The sequence below is a fragment of the Mytilus californianus genome, unplaced genomic scaffold, assembly GCF_021869535.1.
Source record: "Mytilus californianus isolate M0D057914Y unplaced genomic scaffold, xbMytCali1.0.p SCAF_7, whole genome shotgun sequence".
Classification (NCBI taxonomy): domain Eukaryota; kingdom Metazoa; phylum Mollusca; class Bivalvia; order Mytilida; family Mytilidae; genus Mytilus; species Mytilus californianus.
The window spans coordinates 70,181,066-70,205,281 of record NW_026262723.1 but is presented as its reverse complement, the minus strand read 5'-3'; the positions used below and the strand labels follow the sequence as shown (position 1 = coordinate 70,205,281).

General features: G+C 31.5%; 1 protein-coding gene across 9 annotated transcripts in view; it reads left to right on the top strand.

The window, feature by feature from the left end:
• The window catches only part of LOC127710120 (prominin-1-A-like), a 70,172-nt gene that overhangs the window by 20,274 nt on the left and 25,682 nt on the right, over positions 1-24,216 (top strand). For all 9 annotated transcript variants that reach the window (XR_007985997.1, XR_007985998.1, XM_052215866.1 and 6 more), the window contains 13 exons: positions 2,152-2,287; positions 4,174-4,240; positions 5,423-5,506; positions 7,200-7,387; positions 11,807-11,875; positions 14,079-14,142; positions 14,801-14,880; positions 15,151-15,221; positions 16,317-16,463; positions 17,679-17,805; positions 18,357-18,460; positions 21,790-21,871; positions 23,226-23,378. Coding sequence is in view for 7 of the 9 variants with exons in the window: in XM_052215866.1 (XP_052071826.1) it covers positions 2,152-2,287; positions 4,174-4,240; positions 5,423-5,506; positions 7,200-7,387; positions 11,807-11,875; positions 14,079-14,142; positions 14,801-14,880; positions 15,151-15,221; positions 16,317-16,463; positions 17,679-17,805; positions 18,357-18,460; positions 21,790-21,871; positions 23,226-23,378 (1,372 nt within the window). In the remaining 2 variants the exon portion in view is untranslated. The remainder of the gene's footprint in view (positions 1-2,151; positions 2,288-4,173; positions 4,241-5,422; positions 5,507-7,199; positions 7,388-11,806; positions 11,876-14,078; positions 14,143-14,800; positions 14,881-15,150; positions 15,222-16,316; positions 16,464-17,678; positions 17,806-18,356; positions 18,461-21,789; positions 21,872-23,225; positions 23,379-24,216) is intronic.

The window sequence follows — 24,216 nt, the reverse complement described above, 5'->3', positions numbered from 1 at the left end:
ATCGAAGGTCCTCTGATATATATGTATAATCATTAGAGAACTCCAATGCTTGACACTAAAAAATTCCCAGTACATATTCTTGACATTCTCTATATTATTAATCTATGACAGTGGCTGGTCAAGGACTTTCAAAAAGGGGGACAAACAAAAAATATGAGGGTGGTCTGGAAGTCAAGAATATGAAAATTGAACCAGAAAAACCACAAATTATTTGCCATAGCATATCCCATCTCCCACTGGATCTGCATATGGAACATCTTCATGTTAATATAGGAACAATATAATATTCATCATTTTCTTATTTCTGAAAAATGAAGTGAATACATGAAAATTGTTCTTTTGTGTATTCTGAAGCAACAGTGTAAAAATGTAATATAAATTTTCATTGATTTTTCTTTTTTAATGGATAAACAAGGTAAATCAAGCAGTTATCACTATTTCATCGTTTGCTTGTAAGAAATCATTAAACTCCTCACATCCCGATAAAAACCATCTGTAACCATTTTGTAAACATATAATTTGGTATTGAATAGTACTTGTTATGTTTTGTGGGTGTGTGACATTTTTTTTATAAAAAGAATCTGGGTCGAAATAGACTACCTGTGTAAAATGCTCATATCAATTTCAGTTTTTTATTCAAAAAGGTAAAATAAGATAATTTTTTGTCATTTTGTTTTATATACCTTATGTATACTTAACAACACAAATAACACAACACATCTTACTATATATAGAAGTTTCACAATTTCTTGAATTTGGTACAAATTTGTAGAAATCTATTTTAATTTATGCATGATCTTCAAATTAATGCAGATTTTACAGAGAAATTTTCATTTTAGTGGCGACAAAAGTTAAAAATCAAAAGTCTGAGATAAGTGAATTTCTCAAATTGGTCATCAGACAAGAATTGGATTAAGAAACTGAAAGTCAAAGTCGTTTCTTTGTTTTCAGGATAAAAGATACACACGACTTTAGTTACACAAATTTGGCAACATTTTTTTGTTTTTGGTTAAAAATGTGTATTTTGAGATGTCAAAAGTCAAAGTTAAGAAAATTTCATTTACACAGAATTTGGTGTTTATGACTTCCGAAAGTGTTTTGTCAAAACTTTGACTCATTACAATCATTTAAAAAAAAGTTATATGCAAAAGAATTTTTACTCCAAAGAAATTTGTGGAGGTGGTGCGTTTCTTTTGTTGCTGAGAATAGATTATTGACTGTTGATGTAACTGATATCATTTGTAACAAACTGTTTCACAGGTCTTATTTCTCATTTGTTACTGAAAGCATTAGGTAAAGGAAATAAAAAAAGATAAGATGACAATAGGTATGCATTTCTCACTTCTACTCTCCTCCAAAACTTAATTTAAATTCATATTTTTAATAAACAGTAAAGTATTTAGTCAACTTTGACAGCCTGAAACTGCTTCATCAGAATTCATCCAAAGCTCTTTGAAATGCTTACCATGAAGCTCTTGAATTTATGCATTCATAGGCTTGTCTTATTCACTTATTGACACAGTGCATAGATGGGTTTCTGACAAAAAAATCTTTAAATAAGAATTTTATTCCAGATTTTCATAATCTTTTGATAATGTCAAGTTGTTGTAAATTATATGCATATTATGTTACATGAAACTACAAAATTCTAAGAAGTAACCTTTACTGTATTTGATGGCTCATACATTAATTGTTGAAAACATGACAGTCTTGCTGCAGCAACCTAAAAGTTTGCAACTTGAATAAAAATGATGAGGAATTATTTAAAATAATAATAATGAATAAAGTAAATATAAATAAGGAGACATGGTAATGAGAAAAAACTTCCACCAGAAACCAAATGACGAAGATGTTAACTAAAGGGCACTGTAAGACCTTCAACAAATGTCAATCAGACAGCAGTCCAACAACACCTATCAGTCAGCATACACACAACAATGAACAAGCCTCAACAGTGTAGGGCAAACTCTATATTATCTAAGGTTCCAATGTCTCATAGCAAATGGGATGTTCTTTGTGCAACTTCACAAAAATCTCCTTGATAGTGTTAAACAGTCTCAAATAATACATAACTGATTAGGATTGTCTTCTTTTAGTATTATTTCAGAAGCTGTTTCTATCATATTAATAAAACCAGTTGTCCATTTTCAGAGTTGGTGCTATATTTTCTGTGATATCCAATGAAATCCTACATTCCAAATTAGAAAATGTCAATGACCAGGGACCAATTGGACAAGTAAAGTCATCGCTGAATGGTTTAGTAGATTTTGCTGGAGAGACTGCAGATGTAAGTATAGGGTACAGTTAGAAATATTTTAATACGTTGTAAATGTTCACAACAACAATTTTCTTGCACATTTATCTTGCAAAACTACAAAAAATCTTTAGATCCTGATATACATTGAAATCTGTTCTATTGCATTGTGAAAAATGAATTCTTTAATTAGGACATATGATAAATATTCTTCTGGTTAAAATTGTGTTAATCATACACATGTGTATTCTGAACAAAAACTTCAGTCCAGCTATCTTTTCCGCAGAGTATGTCACATCTTTCATACTCAAGTATACCTTGATGAATCCTTACAAACTTTTTACACAATGAATGTAAGGTTCAAAGAAGACTAGCAACATTTTAATTATGATGATCTTCAAAATAGTAATTCAAGGAGGTAAGGGACTTTAATCATCAAAACCATATTATTTTTTAAGTTTGCTGTAACCATAGAAAATATTTTGACAATGTATTGACTTTTCTTAATTTTGACCATTTTTGTCTCGCCTTGATGGAGTCAAAAAGCGAGACATAGGCTGCGGCGTCAACAATGTATTAGTTTGTGATTAGGTCTAGTTTATGGTGAACCACAAGTGATAGGTCAATGATATTTTGTATGCAGTTGTATTAGCATTGGCACATCTCATTTCCATGGAGATTATTTGGCCCTGCCCCTTCAGTCATGGTCTATTGACTTTGAAACTTTTGCTTAGTTTACATGTATTAGTTTGAGATTAGGTCAGTTTATGGGGAACCGTTTGTGGTAGGTCAATGATATTTGGTATGCAGTTGTATAAGCATTGGCGTATCTCATTTCCATGGAGATTATTTGGCTCCGCCCCCTTAGTCATGGTCTATTGACTTTGAAACTTTTGCTTAGTTTACATGTATTAGTTTGTGATTAGGTCAGTTCAAGGGGAACCATTTAGTGGTAGGCCAATGTTAATTGGTATTCAGTTGTATAAGCATTAGCACATCTCATTTCCTTGGAGATTATCTGGCCCCACCCTTTCAGTCATGGTCTATTGACTTTGAAACTTTTGCTTAGTTTACAAGTTAATGTTTGTGTTTATGTTTCTTTAAAGGGAACGACTTATGATAAGTCAATGGTATTTGGTATGCAGTTGTATTACCATTGGCACATCTCATTTCCATGGAGATTGTTCAGCCATGTACCTTCAGTCATGGTTCATCGACTTTGAATATTTGCATTACTTACATGTTCAAGTATTGCTATTTTAATTTCAACATTTGCATTATCAAAATTACAAAAAGGCGAGACATATCTCTGTGATAACAGTTTATTAGGTTAGGCATCCTAGAACTATGAAACTTTATAATCTTGAAAAATAATAGGCTATTTTTCATATGTTTCACAATTACTCACGTCTGGAACATCCTTACTGGTCACTTAATGTTTTTTATGTCAATTAGGGAGTAGGAAGTTGATTCCCAAGACTTAAAGCTATTTCCAAATTATTTTTGTTTATCAGAAGACTGATTAGTTTATTCAAGTTAGACTGCCTCGGAAATGTTTGTATGCATATCCAAAAAAATTTGCAAAATCTTAGAACAAGTGGTCAATTTCTATATGCATTTTAAATGGTTTTGATGATTGGATTAATCTCTTGTTACATGTTACTTCCCATCATATCCATTCTGAAAAATGCACTCAACATTTTTAATCAAATGAATCTTTGATTTGTGGCATAGCTGTTTAAGACTATTATTTATAGACAAAATAATTAAAATAAATAGATGGGTATATGGGGTATTAATAATAAAAAAGAGCTAATGGAACCTTGAATCATGTGTTGGCCTTTACACCATATATAGATATTTATAAATCTCACACCATCTTAATAATTGTTAATTAATTCATTTTCTTTTCATTTCAGGAAATTGTAAAATCCTCTGAAACTACTGTTAAAGACACAGTGAAAGAACTATTAAAAATAATTAAAGGTAATTTATTATTTTAGATATTGCTTAAGGGTTCTGTCCTATATGTTTCATACTCCTATAATCCTATTTATAGAATACTGCCATTTAGCAGTTTTATTTAACTGTTAAAATATGAAATATAGATTTGGATTTGATTCAGAAGTTTCAGACTTTTTATCTTGTAACATGCGAAATTTACCAGGATAAGTAGAATGTTACACGACTGAGATATTTGAAAATATACATTTGAAAGTAAGAAGCTTAAATGCTGGAATGGATCTAAAAACTATCAAACCCTTTGTATTCTTATTAAATTCTTAATCTTCTTCATTAATTACTACTGATTATTAAAGATAAAAGATTTTTAGTTATGGAAGTTATCCTGTACAGATTGAAGTTCAATTACGATTATGCAAATAACAAGTATTGTAATCTATTTCTAGCTCCTCTGATAGTTTTCCCCCTTACTTTTAAATGCTTTATATTAATGATACATTATTCAAAATATGTAAGTTGTTATATTTTTGCTGTTGTTGCATTAACCTTGTTGCTTCCTAACTTTATGGGATGGTAATGGTCATTTCAAATGAAAAAATTATATAAATTAAAAAATGTTTATGTCCCTGCGCACGTCGTATGTCAATATGTATGTCCCAAAATTAGTTTCCGTTCTCTAACTTAAGTTTGCCTCAACCAAATGTTATGAAACTTATACACAATGCTTATTACCACAAAACTCAGATCAAGTTTGAATTTGGGTGGCGTCACTTTTACCGTTCTTGAGTTATGTCCCTTTATAACGTTATATGCAAGCAGAGGCATCATCTGTGTCCCATGGACACATTCTCCATTTATTTTTTATTGATTTTCGTAATTTATTTCAATATGAGAATATTTATTCAAACAAAAATACTCAGTCCTCAACCAAAACAGTCTTCAGAAATTCTAACTAGTACATGAGTTTCAACAGTACAGCTAAAATTAAGATAAATTATAGTTAAAAGTATCATTCTTTTCTTCTAGATATACCATTCACAAGTAATAGTTTTGTCACATTTTAATCGTAGAAAATGATTTAAACTAGTTGGTTCTATATATAAATGTAAAGATAAGTTTTAGATTTTTATTGGACAAAGTTTACTTATAAAAATGCAACCCAAGGACACTATTTTAATTATTGAATTTTTTTAAAACTTTTATCAGGTGCATCTGAACAAACTGTAGAAGATATACAGAATTCCCTTAATGCTACAGACCTTTTGAACCAGGTAGAGAGTTTAGGACAAAGTAAGTTGACTATGCTTGTGTCATGGTTAAGTCAATATCTGTTCATTCATGCGTGTCACTTCAGCCATTCATAAATTATACGGTGAAGAAACTTACTGCATGGAAAAAAATCAATACATCTTAATGTGAGGCACAGACAAACTATCACATAGTAGAAGATTGAGTGCAGACTGCAGTGAGTTGTACCCCCTACAGTGGTGATAGATAGAAGTAATTTTCAACTTTATAATAAACATCTTTGTCACTGATACTCCACTAGATAGATACTTTATACTGTGTTACCATAATAGCTAGTCTGCTGATGAAAATATAACATCATTTAATTAGTGGTAATGTTGGTGTAATCAGTGCTTGCTTCAGTTATAAATGAAATAGATTCAATATGATGCTGTTTTCTGAATTATGATTAATAATTGAATTGACAAATTGATTTAACAATTTTCAGATAATTGCTATAATTGGAAACTATAAGCTATATAAGCCCCGGCAATGGACATTTCAGCCCCGCAATTTTAGGACATTTGAGCGAAAATAAAACATAAGCTTAGGACATTTGAGCGAAAATAAAACATAAGCTTAGGACATTTGAGCGAAAAAAATTAAGAATGATGGAGGAGTACCTCTTCCGTTTGCCAGATATAATCTGTTACCCCTGCTCACCACGGGTAAAACCCGGCAATTGCATTATTTACAAGTCAGTTCGGGCTTGAAATTTATATCCTAGCTTCTGACATAAAAAAAATCCCTTGTTATTTCCTACTGGCAGTACCGCGAATGCAAGTCCAAGAGAATCTGTTCCTTCTTCTTATCTGTTTGGCTCTGAGGTGCATAAAGGGGAAACAACAATTTGTCTGTAATGTAAGTTTCAGTCAAGTTATAGGCAAAGTCTATACAAGGCTTGTCGTTAGGTCATGAAATCCTCAACAAAACAGTCTGCTACTTCCTCTGGAGCTAAGAAACCTATCACAAACACTCCTTTCAGCCATTTACTGATATCTGAATCTACGTCTTTGTATTGTTTACTTAATCAAACTTTCTGCTTTTGCATAGCCAATGTACTATAGTAGAATGGATTGGTAAGAAAAGATCAACTCAGGACTACACTACCATTTACTAGCCAGAACCGGTCGAATTACTCGGGTGTAAAACCAAATAAAATTTATTTATTTTAAAAACTAACTCTTTTTTCTTACTTTTAAAAAATCTTTTCCTTATTCATATAAAAGTATTACACGAAATTTCGCTCAAATGTCCTATTTGAAAATACAGGTAAGGTTAATATTCCGGCGCTAAAATGTCCTATGATGTTGGCGCTCAAATGACCGACCCTATGTACATTTTTTATTTTCGCTCAAATGCACATAAGCCCAGTGTCTTAAAAAAAATGTTTCATTCCAATAGTTTTAGAATTATGTTATAAAAAATATTCTATATATGAAGAAATAAATGCCTGTTCTATTACTGTTGATTCATTATTATGCATTGGAAACCAATTGTTTAGATTTTGGGGTTACAGGTTAATCAATAATTTATGTGTTTAACAAAGAATAAATGTTCTATATGCTTGATTACAAACTTTTGCAAAACCAAGAAATCAAATATTCATAAAAATACAATTTTGCCTCAATCCATGAAATTGTAACCCACGAAAAATAAATGAATCCACAGTAATAAGTTTCAAATATATTTTTAGATGCTAACATATCTGCTGAAAGTCTTACTGTTGTTACTAGAGAAGTCACAGCCCTGAAGGATCTAGGAGGAAATACTACACAGAAATTAAATGATGTGAGAAATAATATCACAGCGATTTGCAATGGTTCCAATATTCCAAAATGTCCCAGCACAAGTGGTCTTAATTTGGCAACAGATTTCTCACAGGTAATTTTTATACGACCGCAAAAAAATTTTGTGGTCGTATATTGGTATGACGTTGGCGTCGTCGTCGTCGTCGTCGTCCGGCGTCGTCGTCCGAATACATATCGGTTTTCGCACTCTAACTTTAGTTTAAGTGAATGGATCTTTTTGAAATTTGACCATAAGGTTAAATACCACAAAAGGAAGGTTGGGATTGATTTTGGGGGTTATGGTACCAACAGTTAAGGAATTAGGGGCCAAAAAGGGGCCAAAAATAAGCATTTTCTAGTTTCCAGACAATAACTGTGGAACGGTGTATGGATCTTTCTGAAATTATACTACAAGTTTCCATACCACAAAGGGATGGTTAGGATTTGCTTTGGGGGGTTATGGCTCAAACCGTTTTGGAATTAGGGGCAAAAAAGGGGGAAAAACAAGGTTGTCCTGGTTAATGGACAAATACTTTAGTACAAAACATAATTTAAAGCAGTGTAAGGGAGATAAATCAAATACATCATTGAAATTATCTCCCTTACACTGCTTTTAAATTATGTATAAAGTAATGGTTAATGAACAATAAAGATAATCTAAAACAGTGTAAGGGAGGTAATCCAAATACAATGTTTTGGTTACTTCCCTTACACTGCTATTAAATTATGTTTAAAGAAATGCATATTTATAAAGGAAGACCAGTAAAAATATCTGCAAATGTTTTCATCTTTTTTTTTTACAAAAAAATCCATATGAAAGATTTGACACTATATTTTTATTAATTCTATTATAAAATAGATTAAGTTAGCACTATGGTAAATTTAAATGGGTAATTATGGTTGCCAACTCCATTGGAAATTTGAATTGAGATTATGACCATATCTTGAGGGAAAGAATTTTTTTGGGGGAAAAAGAATTTAAAGAAGTAATCTTTAATTGCACAGTATGGCGCATTAGATTTGTAAAATCTTTGATCACATTTATTTATTTGTTATGCCGAATCTAACAGTGTATTTAGATTTTTAATTTTGGGTCCAGTTTTCAAATTGGTCTACATTAATGTCCAAAGGGTCCAAAATTAAACTTTGTTTGATTTTAGCAAAAATTGAATATATGAGGTTCTTTGATATGCTGAATCTAAACATGTATTTAGATTTTTGATTTTTGGCCCAGTTTTCAAGTTGGTCCAAATTGGGGTCCAAAATTAAACTTTGTTTGATTTCAACAAAAATTGAATATATGGGGTTCTTTGATATGCTGAATCTAACCATGTATTTAGATTTTTTATTTGTGGACCCCGTTATCTTATTGGTTCATATTGAGGTCAAAAGGGTCCAAAATTAAACTTTGTTTGATTTCATCTAAAATTGAATTATTGGGGTTCTTTGATATTCCAAATCTAACCGTGTATTTAGGTTTTTAATTTTGGGTCCTGTTTTTTAAATTGGTCTACATTGAAGTCCAAAGGGTCCAAAATTAAACTTAGTTTGATTTTGACAAAAATTGAATTCTTGGGGTTCTTTGATTTGCTGAATCTAAACATGTGTTTAGATTTTTGATTATGGGCCCAGTTTTCAAGTTGGTCCAAGATAGGGTCCGGTATTTAAACTTTGTTTGATTTCAACAAAAATTGAATATATGGGGTTCTTTGATATGCTGAATCTAAACATGTATTTAGATTTTTGATTATGGGCCCAGTTTTCAAGTTGGTCCAAATTGGGGTCCAAAATTAAACTTTGTTTGATTTCAACAAAAATTGAATATATGAGGTTCTTTGATATGCTGAATCTAACCATGTATTTCGATTTTTTATTTGTAGGCCCCGCTATCAAATTGGTTCATATTGAGGTCAAAAGGGTCCAAAATTAAACTTTGTTTGATTTCATCGAAAATTGAATTATTGGGGTTCTTTGATATGCCAAATCTAACCGTGTTTTTAGATTTTTAATTTGGGTCCCCCCGTTTTTTAAATTGGTCTTCATTGAGGTCCAAAGGGTCCAAAATTAAACTTAGTTTGATTTTAACAAAAATTGAATTCTTGGGGTTCTTTGATATGCTGAATCTAAACATGTATTTAGATTTTTGATTATGGGCCCAGTTTTCAAGTTGGTCCAAATTGGGGTCCAAAATTAAACTTTGTTTGATTTCAACAAAAATTGAATATATGAGGTTCTTTGATATGCTGAATCTAACCATGTATTTAGATTTTTTATTTGTAGGACCTGCTATCAAATTAGTTCATATTGAGGTCAAAAGGGTCCAAAATTAAACTTTGTTTGATTTCATCTAAAATTGAATTATTGGGGTTCTTTGATATTCCAAATCTAACCGTGTATTTAGGTTATTAATTTTGGGTCCTGTTTTTTAAATTGGTCTACATTGAGGTCCAAAGGGTCCAAAATTAAACTTAGTTTGATTTTGACAAAAATTGAATTCTTGGGGTTCTTTGATTTGCTGAATCTAAACATGTGTTTAGATTTTTGATTATGGGCCCAGTTTTCAAGTTGGTCCAAGATAGGGTCCAGTATTTAAACTTTGTTTGATTTCAACAAAAATTGAATATATGGGGTTCTTTGATATGCTGAATCTAAACATGTATTTAGATTTTTGATTATGGGCCCAGTTTTCAAGTTGGTCCAAATTGGGGTCCAAAATTAAACTTTGTTTGATTTCAACAAAAATTGAATATATGAGGTTCTTTGATATGCTGAATCTAACCATGTATTTAGATTTTTTATTTGTAGGCCCCGCTATCAAATTGGTTCATATTGAGGTCAAAAGGGTCCAAAATTAAAACTTTGTTTGATTTCATCGAAAATTGAATTATTGGGGTTCTTTGATATGCCAAATCTAACCGTGTTTTTAGATTTTTAATTTGGGTCCCGTTTTTTAAATTGGTCTTCATTGAGGTCCAAAGGGTCCAAAATTAAACTTAGTTTGATTTTAACAAAAATTGAATTCTTGGGGTTCTTTGATATGCTGAATCTAAACATGTGTTTAGAATTTTGATTATGGGCCCAGTTTTTAAGTTGGTCCAAGTTGGGGTCCAAAATTAAACTTTTTTTGATTTCAACAAAAATTGAATATATGGGGTTCTTTGATATGCTGAATCTAACCATGAATTTAGATTTTTTATTTGTGGGCCCCGCTATCAAATTGGTTCATATTGAGGTCAAAAGGGTCCAAAATTAAACTTTGTTTGATTTCATCAAAAATTGAATTATTGGGGTTCTTTGATATTCCAAATCTAACCGTGTATTTAGATTTTTAATTTTAAGTCCCGTTTTTTAAATTGGTCTACATTAAGGTCCAAAGGGTCCAAAATTAAACTTAGTTTGATTTTAGCAAAAATTGAATTCTTGGGGTTCTTTGATATGCTGAATCTAAACATGTGTTTAGATTTTTGATTATGGGACCAGTTTTCAAGTTTGTCCAAGTTGGGGTCCAAAATTAAACTTTGTTTGATTTTAACAAAAATTAAATATATGGGGTTCTTTGATATGCTGAATCTAACCATGTATTTTGATTTTGGACATTGGACCATAATAGGTAAATTAAAAAAATTCAAGTTCTTAGACCACATTCTTTCTGTGTCAGAAACCTATGCTGTGTCAAATATTTAATAACAATCCAAATTCAGAGCTGTATCAAGCTTGAATGTTGTGTCCATACTTGCCCCAACTGTTCAGGGTTCGACCTCTGCGGTCGTATCAAGCTGCGCCCCAGCGAAGCATTTTATTATTAAAAAAAAATGTACATTGTATTAATATTGTAAAATTTCAATGTATATAAAATAAGGAGATGTGGTATGATTGCCAATGAAACAACTTTCCACCAGAGTCCATATCACATGGATTTAAACAACTATAGTTCACTGTACAGCCTTCAACAATGAGCAAAACCCAAATACAACAAAATGTAAAACAATTTTTAAAAAATGTAGTATGTTTGAAATTTAGCAGAACTATTACTGTATCAAAATAAGAGTATCTGGAATCATGACACGACTATTAGAATATTTAAATGAAATCATAGAAAAGTCACTTTTAAGTGTTTCCATGGAAATTGATAACTTCTAACTTTTCAAATGTTAAACAATATCTGGTAATGAGATAAAAAATTTAGTTGTTTCTAATTTCAAGGTCAGAATTCTTAAGTCAAGGTTGCAATATGACAGGTGTAGGCATAACAAATCTGATGTCTTACACCAGAAAAATAAATCACACAATTGCTATTTGAGGGAGCTGGAACCTTGTTCATTATCATTGTTTTGTAAAAGGTCAAGATTATCAAGCAGGATTAAGGAAAAACAGCCAATCAAAATTAAGTGTAATTGTGAGGGGATGTTTGGTATTATAATACCTTTGTTGATTATTTATTTGTGATGTTGATGTATGAAACTTTCATATTCAAGTTTTTATAGAATTTAAAAAAAATGTTTTTTTTTTTTAGCTGGACAATTTAGCAAATATTGGTAATATAGTACAAACTGTTACAGATATTTCTACCAAGGCTAGTCAAGTAAGTATTTTAAAAACCAAATCTTAATTTTTGTGATAAAGTAAATGTTATTTGTCTATATATTTTGTTGTGAGGTATGAATACCAATTCAACTGGTGCTCCCTTTTAAATGTTGAGAGAGTCCTACTAATTGGGACTTGGGCTGTTAATTTGTATGTACAATTATCTTATTTGTTTTTATACATGCGCCCATCCTTAGGTTTTAAGTCAACCTTTTCTTACACTGTACAACCCATATTTGATAAGTTATCTGTGATTTAGGTGGGTATTTGATAGACCAGAACTTTTATACTTCAACAGAAGCATTAAACAGGCCTCCATCATCTGGAATTTAGTGAACAGTTCTTGCTTACACTTATATAAATATATATACAGCAGTGATATAGAGCTTATCACACATTGTGAACACTTGTCCATTATTGAAGACTATAAGGTGATACACGTATCTAGATATCTTTTTGGTTTAAATTGTATTGCTGGGTCCCTGTTCAATTAAGAGATAACTGTATTGTATTTGAAGCTTTGCAGACGTCCATCGGTAGTTTTACTGTCGCAAATTTAGTTTACCTGGTGACACGTAGCGGAGACAGGTAAACGGGTATTTGCGATAGTAAAACTACAGATGGACGTCCGCAAAGCTTCAAATACAATACAGTTATCTCTATTCTAATGCAAAACAAGTACATAATTCAATTTCAATCATTATTTCAGTGTAAAATTCTCATTAAAGAAAATTCCGCAAAAAGATGTTATCTTCTTTGGCCCCAAAACTAGGTGACGTCATAGGTATGCTTCCGGCGTCAAACGTAAACACCAGCCGTTTTCTGGCTTCTTGGTCGCTTCAGAAGCTAATAAAATTTGATAAAAGAAGATTTCTAGGTGCAACATGTGAGTTTTTTTGCTTATTATTGTAAAAATTACAAGTCAATACATTCCGCAATTCAAAATGTCGGCTTCCTTAGTTACAGACAAGGAGATAGCGAATTTTATGCTTACTGTCATCCAATCAGAACCATTGATACAAAATAATTGCATTAGAATTGATAATTACCTTTTGAACTCATTTTCTCATATACAAAATAGGTTAGGGATTTCTATCTATTGTTACATTAATGCTACACAAAGACAACAACATCGTAGATTACTGCAAGGAAAATCTTTATTATGGTCTACATGTTTGGCCACTTACGGTGGCGTCTTCAGGACAATATAAACATAGAAAACAAATACTGAAGTACATAAAATGCGGTGCATATGGGGTTACAAAGGTTAACAAGACGTAACGTCACAATACTGTGGATTCATTAATATTCGTTGGATACCAATTTTCGTGGATTTCGTGGGTACAGGGGAACCACGAATTTAAATGTTCAACGAATTACAAATTTCCTAAAGGAATATATGCAGACTTTGCCGAAACCACGAAATTAAATATCCACGAAAATGCAAGTTTTCTTCAATCCACGAAAATTGGTACCCACGAAAATAAATGAATCCACAGTAATTGATTTGACAACGTTAAAATGAAAGTGAAAGTAAAAGTTAATAATGAATTGTCAGTGTCTTTTCCAAAATGGACAACACCTCACAGGACATTTCGTACCATTCCAAAAGGCTTCACTGGGAAAGAGGTACTACTTCCAATTGCGTCTGGAATGTTGTAAGATGTATTGTAGTCACACATGTAGGGCATGGTGGAAGTTATGGTGAATTGGTTACATTTTGCGGTCGTGGTACACTATCCATGTTGCAAGTTTATTTCAACAATAATCATGCGGTTCTGCGGTTCAGTACGTTTTGCGGTGGTCTTCTTTTCATCTTGAGTGGTAGTAGTTCATTTGTTGACTTTCTAGAATAATTCGGCTATCTCGGAAGGGGTCGATATTGTCAATACGGTGTGGTTGTCAAATACAACGCTGGTTTGGCAAAGGTGGATCTTCTCTTCTAGATGCAGTAATCTACGATGTTGTTGTCTTTGTGTAGCATTATTTTCCTGAGGTTTTAAGACAGTAGCAGCATACCTCCGGGTATCCATCCTGATTACTCTCTACCAGCCTGTACCGTTAGAAGGTGTTGGTTCACTCGATGCAACCTATTGTTACATTAGTTTTGTTTATGTAAACATGCAATATGGGGATGTCCTAATTTAGTGAAAAAATATTGTACTTGAAGTGATCAAAGTTACATTATCTATATTTTTCAGGCAAGGGAACAATTTGATGATGTAAAGGATGAAATTCAGACAAAGTTGGCAACAACTATAACTAGTTTGTATTTAGAATTTATATGAACCAAATAATAATCTTTATTTAAATTACATGGAACTAGTTTATTGAGAGAATCAACTGTCAATAAGAACTGATTAGTATTGCTTACAGATCTGACAGATACAACTGCAATATTTCCATGATATTTTGTTTAATTTTAAAATCAGACACAACTTCACACAATATCGAAGAACCTTTTGATGAGAAAAAGTGACCAAAATGTTGATAGATTTAATTAAGACTTCATGCGTGTTTAGAATTCCAATTTGAACCTGTAATTTTTTTATTCTGCTCATTATTCAGTTAAATGTTCTTTTATTGTTTTTGTACATGCAAAATGAAGAATGGAAAAGTCTTACATAAGATGTTTCAAGTTTGCCTAAAATCCGTTAGAACAATTTTGTATCTACTGTGCATTGTCATTCCTCCTCCTTCATGGAAAATTTGTTCTTTCAAATTGTGTAGAAGGGTTTGACTTCTCTAAATTGGGAACAGGATATGACGAAGGACTTTTCAAAAATGCAGATGAAGATATGTTATTTGAAATAATAGCCTAGATGTTATTTTATGTAATTAAGCTTTCTGTACTTTGACTATAAAATGACTGTGTGCACATTGAGTTACTCAACAATTTTAATAATATTCCTTTTATTTTCAGAGGCAGAAAAAAAGACTAATGAAACAAGAGACGATATATTGAAGGAAATTCCAAGCATAAAAGATACCCTGAATAATATAGTAAGAGTTATAGCATATTTTCTTGATTCTATTGTAAACCAACTCGGTGTTACCACTTTTTATTGAACTAGAAATGTGGCATTAAAACTATGCACCAGGGGTAATTACATGATTTAGAATTAATTCAAACTTAATTGACAGTTAACGTTGTAAAATTTCCTCTTTCATAATATAGATCTTGTAATTAAAACATCACTCTTTAATTTTCAGTGTAGAATAAATTCTGACAAGCTGTTATTCATGTTTAAAAATACTTTATTATATTTTCAGACAAAAAATCTGAACTTGACCGATGGTCTTAATGATGCAGATGAGTCTATAAAGCAATATGGAGATTATGTGTAAGTATGATGTTTTTCCTTGATTCTGTCTTAGCCTTCTCTTCAAAGTAATTTCCAAACAGCAGATTAATAACCCTGTTTGAAATCACAATACTCCTTAAGTATTCAATTTCTTATTATATTAAATTAATTGTTTAATGAACTATCAACTGCATTAAAAATGTTTCCTGTTTATTTAGCAAAAAGATGTTATACAATTATGGACCGTAGAGAAGCTGAATAACCAAAATTGTCAAAACGAAAAAGGTTATTTCACTGATGTGAAATAATTTTTTAGGGTTGACAATTTTGGATATTCATCGCTTCTAAGTGGCCACAATTGTTTTATTATACCGAACTAACAGTGAAAGGGCCTTTTGAAATATTGAAAAAGCACGTAACCTACTGTATCGAACAAACACATGTAAACGTTGGAAAATAAATTTGTGTCTTAGAATTTCTCATATGTACAACAAAGCTAGAATCTTTTTGTGAAATATTGATGGCCCTGAAAAGGACCATTTATAAGAGATATCTTCGGCACTAGATGCATTTCCAAAGACTTGTTTCCTCGTCACTTGATGGGCTTCCTGTAACTTGAAGTTAAATGTTGCCATTTCGTTTACTTACATCTGTGACGTCATTTTCATGGGAGATAACTCGTGTACAAATCAAGAAACTCAAAAGGTTATTCGCCGGTGAATAATAGGGTTATTCACCGCTGGTGTAAATTTTTAGGGTTATTCGTCCCTCCTTGCAATTAAATAAAAATTAACTGAATTATTCCATGTCGCATGATAACGTGTTACCCAATAGAATTGTTTATAATATATGTAAGGTATAATAACAAGAGAGAAATATCTGCAGTGGAGACTGTATATTGTATACTGTTTTACCTCTGTCTATCTGTTCCATGAAAATTTAGAATCTATCAGAAACTACAAATTAGATCTACAAGAAATTTCTTATATGGCTTCTTGTCAGCATGTTTTTGTGTTCATGTGATGCGGTTTCAGATTCTTTATACATCATGAGCACATACAAGGAGCTGAGCTAATTTGAAAAACAAAAATAAAGTAAAGACATAAGATAAATAACTTTTATTCTTGTCTTCAGATGGTATGCTTTCATAGGTGTGCCTTGCCTAACTTTGTTAGTGGTCGTCTTTTACCTGTTTGGTCTACTGTTTGGTCTATGTGGAGAAAGGCCTGGACGTGATGCCAGATGCTGTAACAAAGGAGCTGGAAGTAATATGCTTTGTTGGTGAGTATTTCAAATACCCTTATTTTTATCTGGCTCAATCTTAATATCCTAGAATTCTAAAGCAATTGATGTGTACAGTGTCTGACACTTTTCCTGTGAAAATTTTTCAAAATCTTTAAAAAGATTATTTATGTGAATGAAGACTTTCTTTTAGATCACTTAATTGAATCAAAACAAGGAAATGAATAGAGCTAAACAGTTTATGTTATTATATTTTAAACTAAACATTGCAAAAGCAAGCAGTAGTATGAGACTTTGATTTCTTACTTGCTGAAACCATTATTATAAAAATAAGGAGATGTGGTAAGATTGCCAATGAGACAACTATCCAACAGAGTTCAAATGAGATGGATGTGTGCAATTATAAGTGACCATATGGCTTTCAACAATGAGAAAAACCCATACCATATAGTCAGCTATACGAGGCCCAGACATGAAAAATGTAAAACAAATCTAACAACAAAACAAACTGTCTAATTTGTAATAACACAATTTACTAAGAGGAATATGACAGTCATGAACCAGGCTCCTGACTTGGGACAGGCACATAAAGAATGTAGCCGGGTTAAATAAGTTTGTGAGCACACAACTCTCCCCCATAACATGGGACAGTCTATAGCAGCACAGCATAAGAACAAAGTGTAAAAATCAGTTGCAAATGGTTTAAATCAATAGATCTGTAGAATTCACAAAAACCCAACTAACATAAAAACAATAGACACAAAGGACCAATATAAGAGTGCTCACAGTTACTGAAAGCTAGTTCAAAGCCAATTACAACTAATAAGTACATCATGTTCTCCCAGACTAAAGTATCAATCAGTACACATCCAAAAGATTTTCTGTAAAGATACCATAAACAGTCTGGGAAATGCACAGCCTTGTGCAATGCCAAAATATAAGTAATCTGTATCAATACATTTATGTTAAAAGAATTTAAGTGATTTTTGAGAAGATTTTGTTTTGTTGTCAAGATGAAATATATACAATTAGTTTACTATGATAAATTCAATAAGACAAGTATATTCTTTGATTTTATATTAACATAAATGGTGTGAAACCTGTTTATAACATATAATTTTTGTACTATGAAGAAAATCAAATGAATATTACTACTCTAAGAATTTTTTTTTATTAAATTTGGATTTGGATTTATGAATTGGATAGTAAAAAGGACAATGTATTTGCATTAAAATATGTTATCTTTTATTCCAGTGGTGTGCTATGTTCCTATTTGATTGGGAGTTTGATTATGTTTGTAGTAATTTTAATGTTTATACCATTTGGATTACTGTATACCAATGGATGTCGATACCTCAATGATGGAGTAGAAAATATAGAGGTAAGGACGTGCATAGAAATTTATTTATATCAGGAATTGAGTCCTGTGATGGTGAAAAGAACATGTCAAATTATTTTGTATGTGAATGAAAGGAAATGCATGATATGATTAGACTTATAGCATCCATTGTTTTAAATTTTATTATTTATAACTACAATTCTATCCAGAACACTTCCTGTTATGTTTATTTCCTAAATATAGTAACAGAGTAATATTTTGTACATGGTCAATATTTCACATCACTTTTCTATACAATTAGGGGCTCATTTAGGGATGGAAAATAAACTTCATTAGTGTAGCCATTGTTTACTGCAATATGAAAACAATATTAGACCAATGTCATAAAAATGTCAACCTTTTTGTAATTGAACAAAACTGTTCAAGGGCATGACAATTATTACTGTTCCCCAGTATATAAGCCTCATACAAAAGAATTGCAGTATAAAACATTTTTACGAAAAAGAATATAATAACATATAATACAATGTTCGTGTTTATGAGAGATTCATTTGTTTATATTATGAAGAAACTGATTGATTTGTCTTTTGTAGAGATTTGAGTTTGTAGTCAGTGAATCTATGGGATATAATATATCTGCATTTATTGATCCAAATGGAAAATCTGCAGGCAATATAACTGTTGGAAAGATTTTGGGGTAAGTCTTAATCACATTTGTTATATAGCCTTAAAAAAGGTAAAAGTTTCTGAGTACAGGACTTGCTTGGGTTTATATGGGATCATTCCAGTGTAAAATGTATGTCATAACTATCCATTTGTTGCTGAAATATATTGTGCTGTGAAATAAATAAAATACATGTATTTAATAATAGACAAAATATCAAATGCTTATCAATCTTTATTCATATTAATATTTCATGTTAGCTATCACAGATTAAAAAATACATGTTTCTGAAATAATTAAAATTAGCTTTTCTATAATTAATACCATTTAAGGTTTGTTTGAGATGACAGTTGATATACAATTGCGATCCTGGCATTAATAATAGCAAAGCTAATTTAAAATATTTCAGACGGTTCACATGATCTTTCATTGATCAATGATCAAGGTATGGTTTTCAAATGTAATTCAGTGGCCTCAGTGGCTGAGTGGTCTAAGAAGTCCAACTAATGTACCACTTATTTGTCAACACTGAGGTTCTGAGTTTGAAAACTGCATGTGGCAGGTGTCTTCAACTCCAATCTTAATTGACTATAGGATTGTCAGTTTTCCTACCAAAGGTTTGTGGATCCCTCCTGGCACTCCAACTTCCTTCACCTATAAAATTGACCACCACGAAATAGCCAATAGTACTGAAAGTGGCGTTAAACACCAATCAATCAACGTTATTCAGATCTATATTATAAGCAAAAGGTAAACTAAATTTGGTGAATGGAATAAAAGTTAGGTTTACATGTGTATCTGGCAGGGCCATCTGACCTTTACCTCAAATTCATGGTTCATTGGTTACCTTAAAGTCTTATATTAGGTCCATTTCTCAAAAACTGCAAACAAAAGGTTTACTTTATTTGGTGTTTGGAATGTATTGTAAGGTTTACATGTGTATCTGGCAGGTTTCCTCAGAACTTGACCTTATTTTCATGGTTCTTTGTTTTTGTGGGTAGGTTGGTTTGTCAGATACAACAAGCAAAAAGGCAACTATATTTGGTGTAGAGAATGATTGTTAGGTGTATAAGTCTGTCTGGCAGGGTGTATCTGACCTTGAACTCATTTTCATGGTTCATTAATCGATATAAAGTTATCATCAGTTAATCCACATGGGTTAATACACCATATCTGTTCTCTCCCATGGTCTACACCCTATGTAAACCTTTCTTAAAGTAAATATTTAGAAAATTCACTGAAAAAGAGAGGATATGTTGAAGAAAAATTAGTTTGATAAGAAGATGAAGAAATATGTTTTTTATTATCCATCTTTGAACAGATTCTTCCTAGACCAAAAAAAAAAATTCTTTGAATGAACCAGATTCAATTGAAACCATATTCTGTGTGCACTAACATGAAACATAATTTTTCAATTTACATACATTTGATAGACCTTATGCATAATATTTTCAATATTATGATTAACTCTGCATTGTTTTATTGAAAGTTTTTATACGCCCGTTTACAGGACGTATTATGGTATACCGTTGACCGTCCGTCCGTCCGTCTCTCCGTCCGTCATCAACATGTCGGACATTAACTCAAAAAAGCTTTAACCAATATGCATGAAACTTTGGTGAATTGTTTCTATCTATTGACGTGAGCTCCCTTTCGTTTTTTATAAATTTCAGATTTACCGTTTCCTAGTTTTGGGGTTTTATTCATTAAAAAATTCGTGAGGGTTCCACGGAACCCAGTGTCTCGCCTACTTTTGCTGTTAATCGCAGGCTCAACAAAAATGAGGAAAAAAATTAATAAAAATATTCCTCTCTATACTATCTTTTGATTGTAAGTAGCTTCTGTCCAAGTTTGGTAAAAATCCAGGATGGTTTTTGAATCTAATAAATGTTTTTAAAACTTTAATTGCAGACTGTATGTAAAGTTAACTGGAAGAAAAACTAAGTCCATTTATAAGTAAAATACAGAAAAAATGGAACAAAATTTTATCAAAATTTCCTTCTAAATACTAGCTTTTGATCATAAACAAGCTTCTGTCCAAGTGTGGTACAAATCCAGGATAGTTTAAGAAAGTTGTTAAAATTTTAAAAACTTTAACCACAGAGTGAATGTAATGTTAACTGGCAGAAAAACTAAGTCCATTTATAAGTAAAATACAGAAAAAATGGATTTTTTTTTTTACAAAATTTACTTCTGGATACTATCTTATGATCATAAACAAGCTTCTTTCCAAGTTTGGTAGAAATCCAGGATAGTTTAAGAAAGTTATTAAAATTTCAAAAACTTTAACCACAGAGTGAATGTAATGTTTCCTGGCAAAAAAACTAAGTCCATTTATAAGTAAAATACGGAAAAAATGGAATTTTTTTTTTACAAAATTTACTTTTGAATATAATCTTATGATCATAAACAAGCTTCTGTCCAAGTTTGGTAGAAATCCAGGATAGTTTAAGAAAGTTATTAAAATTTCAAAAACTTTAACCACAGAGTGAATATTTGTGGACGCCGCCGACGACGACGACGACGCCGACGGAATGTAGGATCGCTATGTCTCGCTTTTTCGACAAAAGTCGAAGGCTCGACAAAAAGGGGTGATTTTCCAGTTTTCTAACAATAACTCAAGAATGCTTTCACCAACTTGCAAGAAATTTTGGTGAATTGTTTATATCTATTGACATGAGCTCCCTTTTGGATTTTTATAAATTTTAGATTTTACGTTTCCGAGTTACAGGGTTTTATTCATAAAAAAAGGGGGATTTTCCAGTTTTCAGACAATAACTAAAAAATGCTTTCAGCAGTTCTCATGAAACTTTGGTGAATTGTTTATATCTGTTGATGTCAGCTCCCTTTAGAATTTTATAAATTTGAGATTTTACATTTCTGAGTTATGGGGTTTTATTCATTAAAAAGGGGGGATTTTCCAGTTTTTGCACAATAACTCAAAAATGCTTTTAGCAGTTCGCATGAAACTTTGGTGAATTATTTATAGCTATTGATGTAATCTCCCTTTTGATTTTCATAAACTTCAAATATGATATTGAGAAAAAATTGAACTTTATTTGTTTATAGACTGACAACAGATTTACTAAGTATTGCGCTTCAGCACAGTGTATTGCACAACAGCAAGAAATCTTTAATTGAATATAAATTCTATTCATATGACCAATTTCAAGTTCTTTGACTACATTTATTCAGAAACCTATAATATGTCAAATGTTTAATTACAATCCAAATTCAGACCTGTTTCAAGCTTGAATATTGTGTCCATTTTTGCCCCAACTGTTCAGGGTTGGACCTCTGCGGGCTTATCCAGCTGCGCTCAGCGAAGCAGTTTATTTATATATATTTTAATTTCATTTCAGAAACTGTAAGAAAAATATGGGAGTATACAATGCTTTCCATTTGGAAAATTTATTTTCATTGGATGAAATTCTGAATATGACTGTGAGTAAAGAAGAGTTATATTTTTGTCTTGCCTTGACGGAGTCAAAAAGCGAGACATAGGTATGCTGTTTCCGGCGGCGGCGGTGTCGGAGTCAACAATGTATTAGTTTGTGATTAGGTCTAGTTCATGGTGAACCACTAGTGGTAGGTAAATGATATTTGGTATGCAGTTGTATTACCATTGGCACATCTCATTACCATGGAGATTATTTGGTCCCGCCCCCTCAGTCAAGGTCTATTGACTTTGAAACTTTTCATAGTTTACATGTATTAGTTTGTGATTAGGTCAATTTATGGGGAACCACTAGTGTTAGGTCAATGATATTTGGTATGCAGTTGTATAAGCATTGGCATATCTCATTTCCATGGAGATTATTTGGCTCAGCCCCCTTAGTCATGGTCTATAGACTTTGAAAATTTTGCTAAGTTAACATGTATTAGTTTGTGATTAGGTCAGTTCAAGGGGAACCATTAGTGGTAGGCCAATGTTAATTGGTGTTCAGTTGAATAAGCATTAGCACATCTCATTTCCATGGAGAATATTTGGCCCCGCCTCCTCAGTCATGGTCTGTTTACTTTGAAACTTTTACTTAGTTTACATGTACTAGTTTGTGATTAGATCAGTTTAAGATGAACTTCTAATGTTAAGTCAATGATATTTGGTATGCAAATTTATTGGCATTTGCAAGTATTGTTTCCATTGAGATTATATAGCCCCACCCCTGATCATGGTTCATTGACTTTGAAACTTTTACATAGTTTACAAGTTAATGTTTGTGTTTAGGTTTGTTTAAAGGGAACGACTTATAATAAGTCAATGGTATTTGGTATGCAGTTGTATTAGCATTGGCACATCTCATTCCATGGAGATTGTTTAGCCAAGTACCTTCAGTCATGGTTCATCGACTTTGAATATTTGCATAACTTACATGTTAAAGTATTGCTATTTTAATTTCAACATTTGCATTATCAAAATTACAAAAAGGCGAGACATATCTCTGTGATAACAGTTTATTGTTTTACTTTTAACATTTAAACGGGATGCATTACATAGAACAAATAATCTAAATATAATAGTATTTAATTAGCAAGTCATCTACTAATTAATCAATCAGTCAACGATTGAAATTCTTTGATTAAGAAAAATATTGTGCAAATCCAGGTGCATCTTAAATATGCATTTTTATTTAAAAGATCTAGAATCTGTTGTATACATTTATTTTTAATATTTCATGGATTTTATTGTTTTTCCTGCAGTGAAAATGTTTTTATAGTTATTTTACTAAACTGTTATTTAAGAAGAAAGTAACCAATAAATGAACATGAAATTATCTTGATATTTTTTTTTCTTCAGAGAATCACTTCTGAAATTGACAAAATTGTTGAGGAAGGCAGCAAAGCTAGTTTAGGAAATATTAGTATCATTCCAGCTGATTTAAAGGAGCAGTTAAACAAATTTTCAACATCAGGAATAACCAATATTAACTTTACACAATATGATGATGTGGTAAGTATAATATCAAATTGTATTTTTGAAGGTGGTGATTAATTATAAGAGTTAAAATTTCATTTAATGATATTCTGAATGTTATTTAAACTGAAAAATATGATTATTTGTATAAATGTCTATGCAGTGGTAGATTCATTTCTTAAGTAGACATAGTATAAAACTAACAATAAGAAATTCAGGAGCCATAATGTCATGATATATGTAAAAATTACATTAAATAAAGGTCACTTTTAGGTATTTTTATGAAAAAATACAGATCTTGGTAGATTTTTAAATGTTATTCAGGCATTTTAATATTGAGAGGATGCAAAAACTTGTATAACTAGATAATTTAAAGCAGTGTTTTTTTTATATAAACAACACCTCTTATACAAATGTTTGTGTGGTTCTTATAAAAATATGTTGTATGATTGCCAATGAGATAACTCTCCACTAGAGGACCAAATGACATAGAAGTTAACAACTATAGGTCACTGTAAGGCCTTCATCAATCGCATAGTAAGCTTTAAAAGGCCTGGAAAGGCATCATTCAGTATTTCTCTTGCACAAGCATTTATTGAAACTTAGAAATTGTACTAAATGACTGTTGAAACTTATGTTTTGGCCTTACACAAGGTCATGCTTTTCTCAAACATTTTATGAAGTCTTTACACTTAATCTGTTGTTGATAAAATGATTGATGTTTTATTTTGGGAAAATATTGTTTATCTACTACCATTCAGTAACTGTGAGAACTTGAAATTGTTTTATCTTTTCCATTTGTTAATTCGTCTTTGTACTTAGTACCTATCTGATGAGTCTCTTTTCAACTGGTTGTACAGTTTGTTCTTATGTT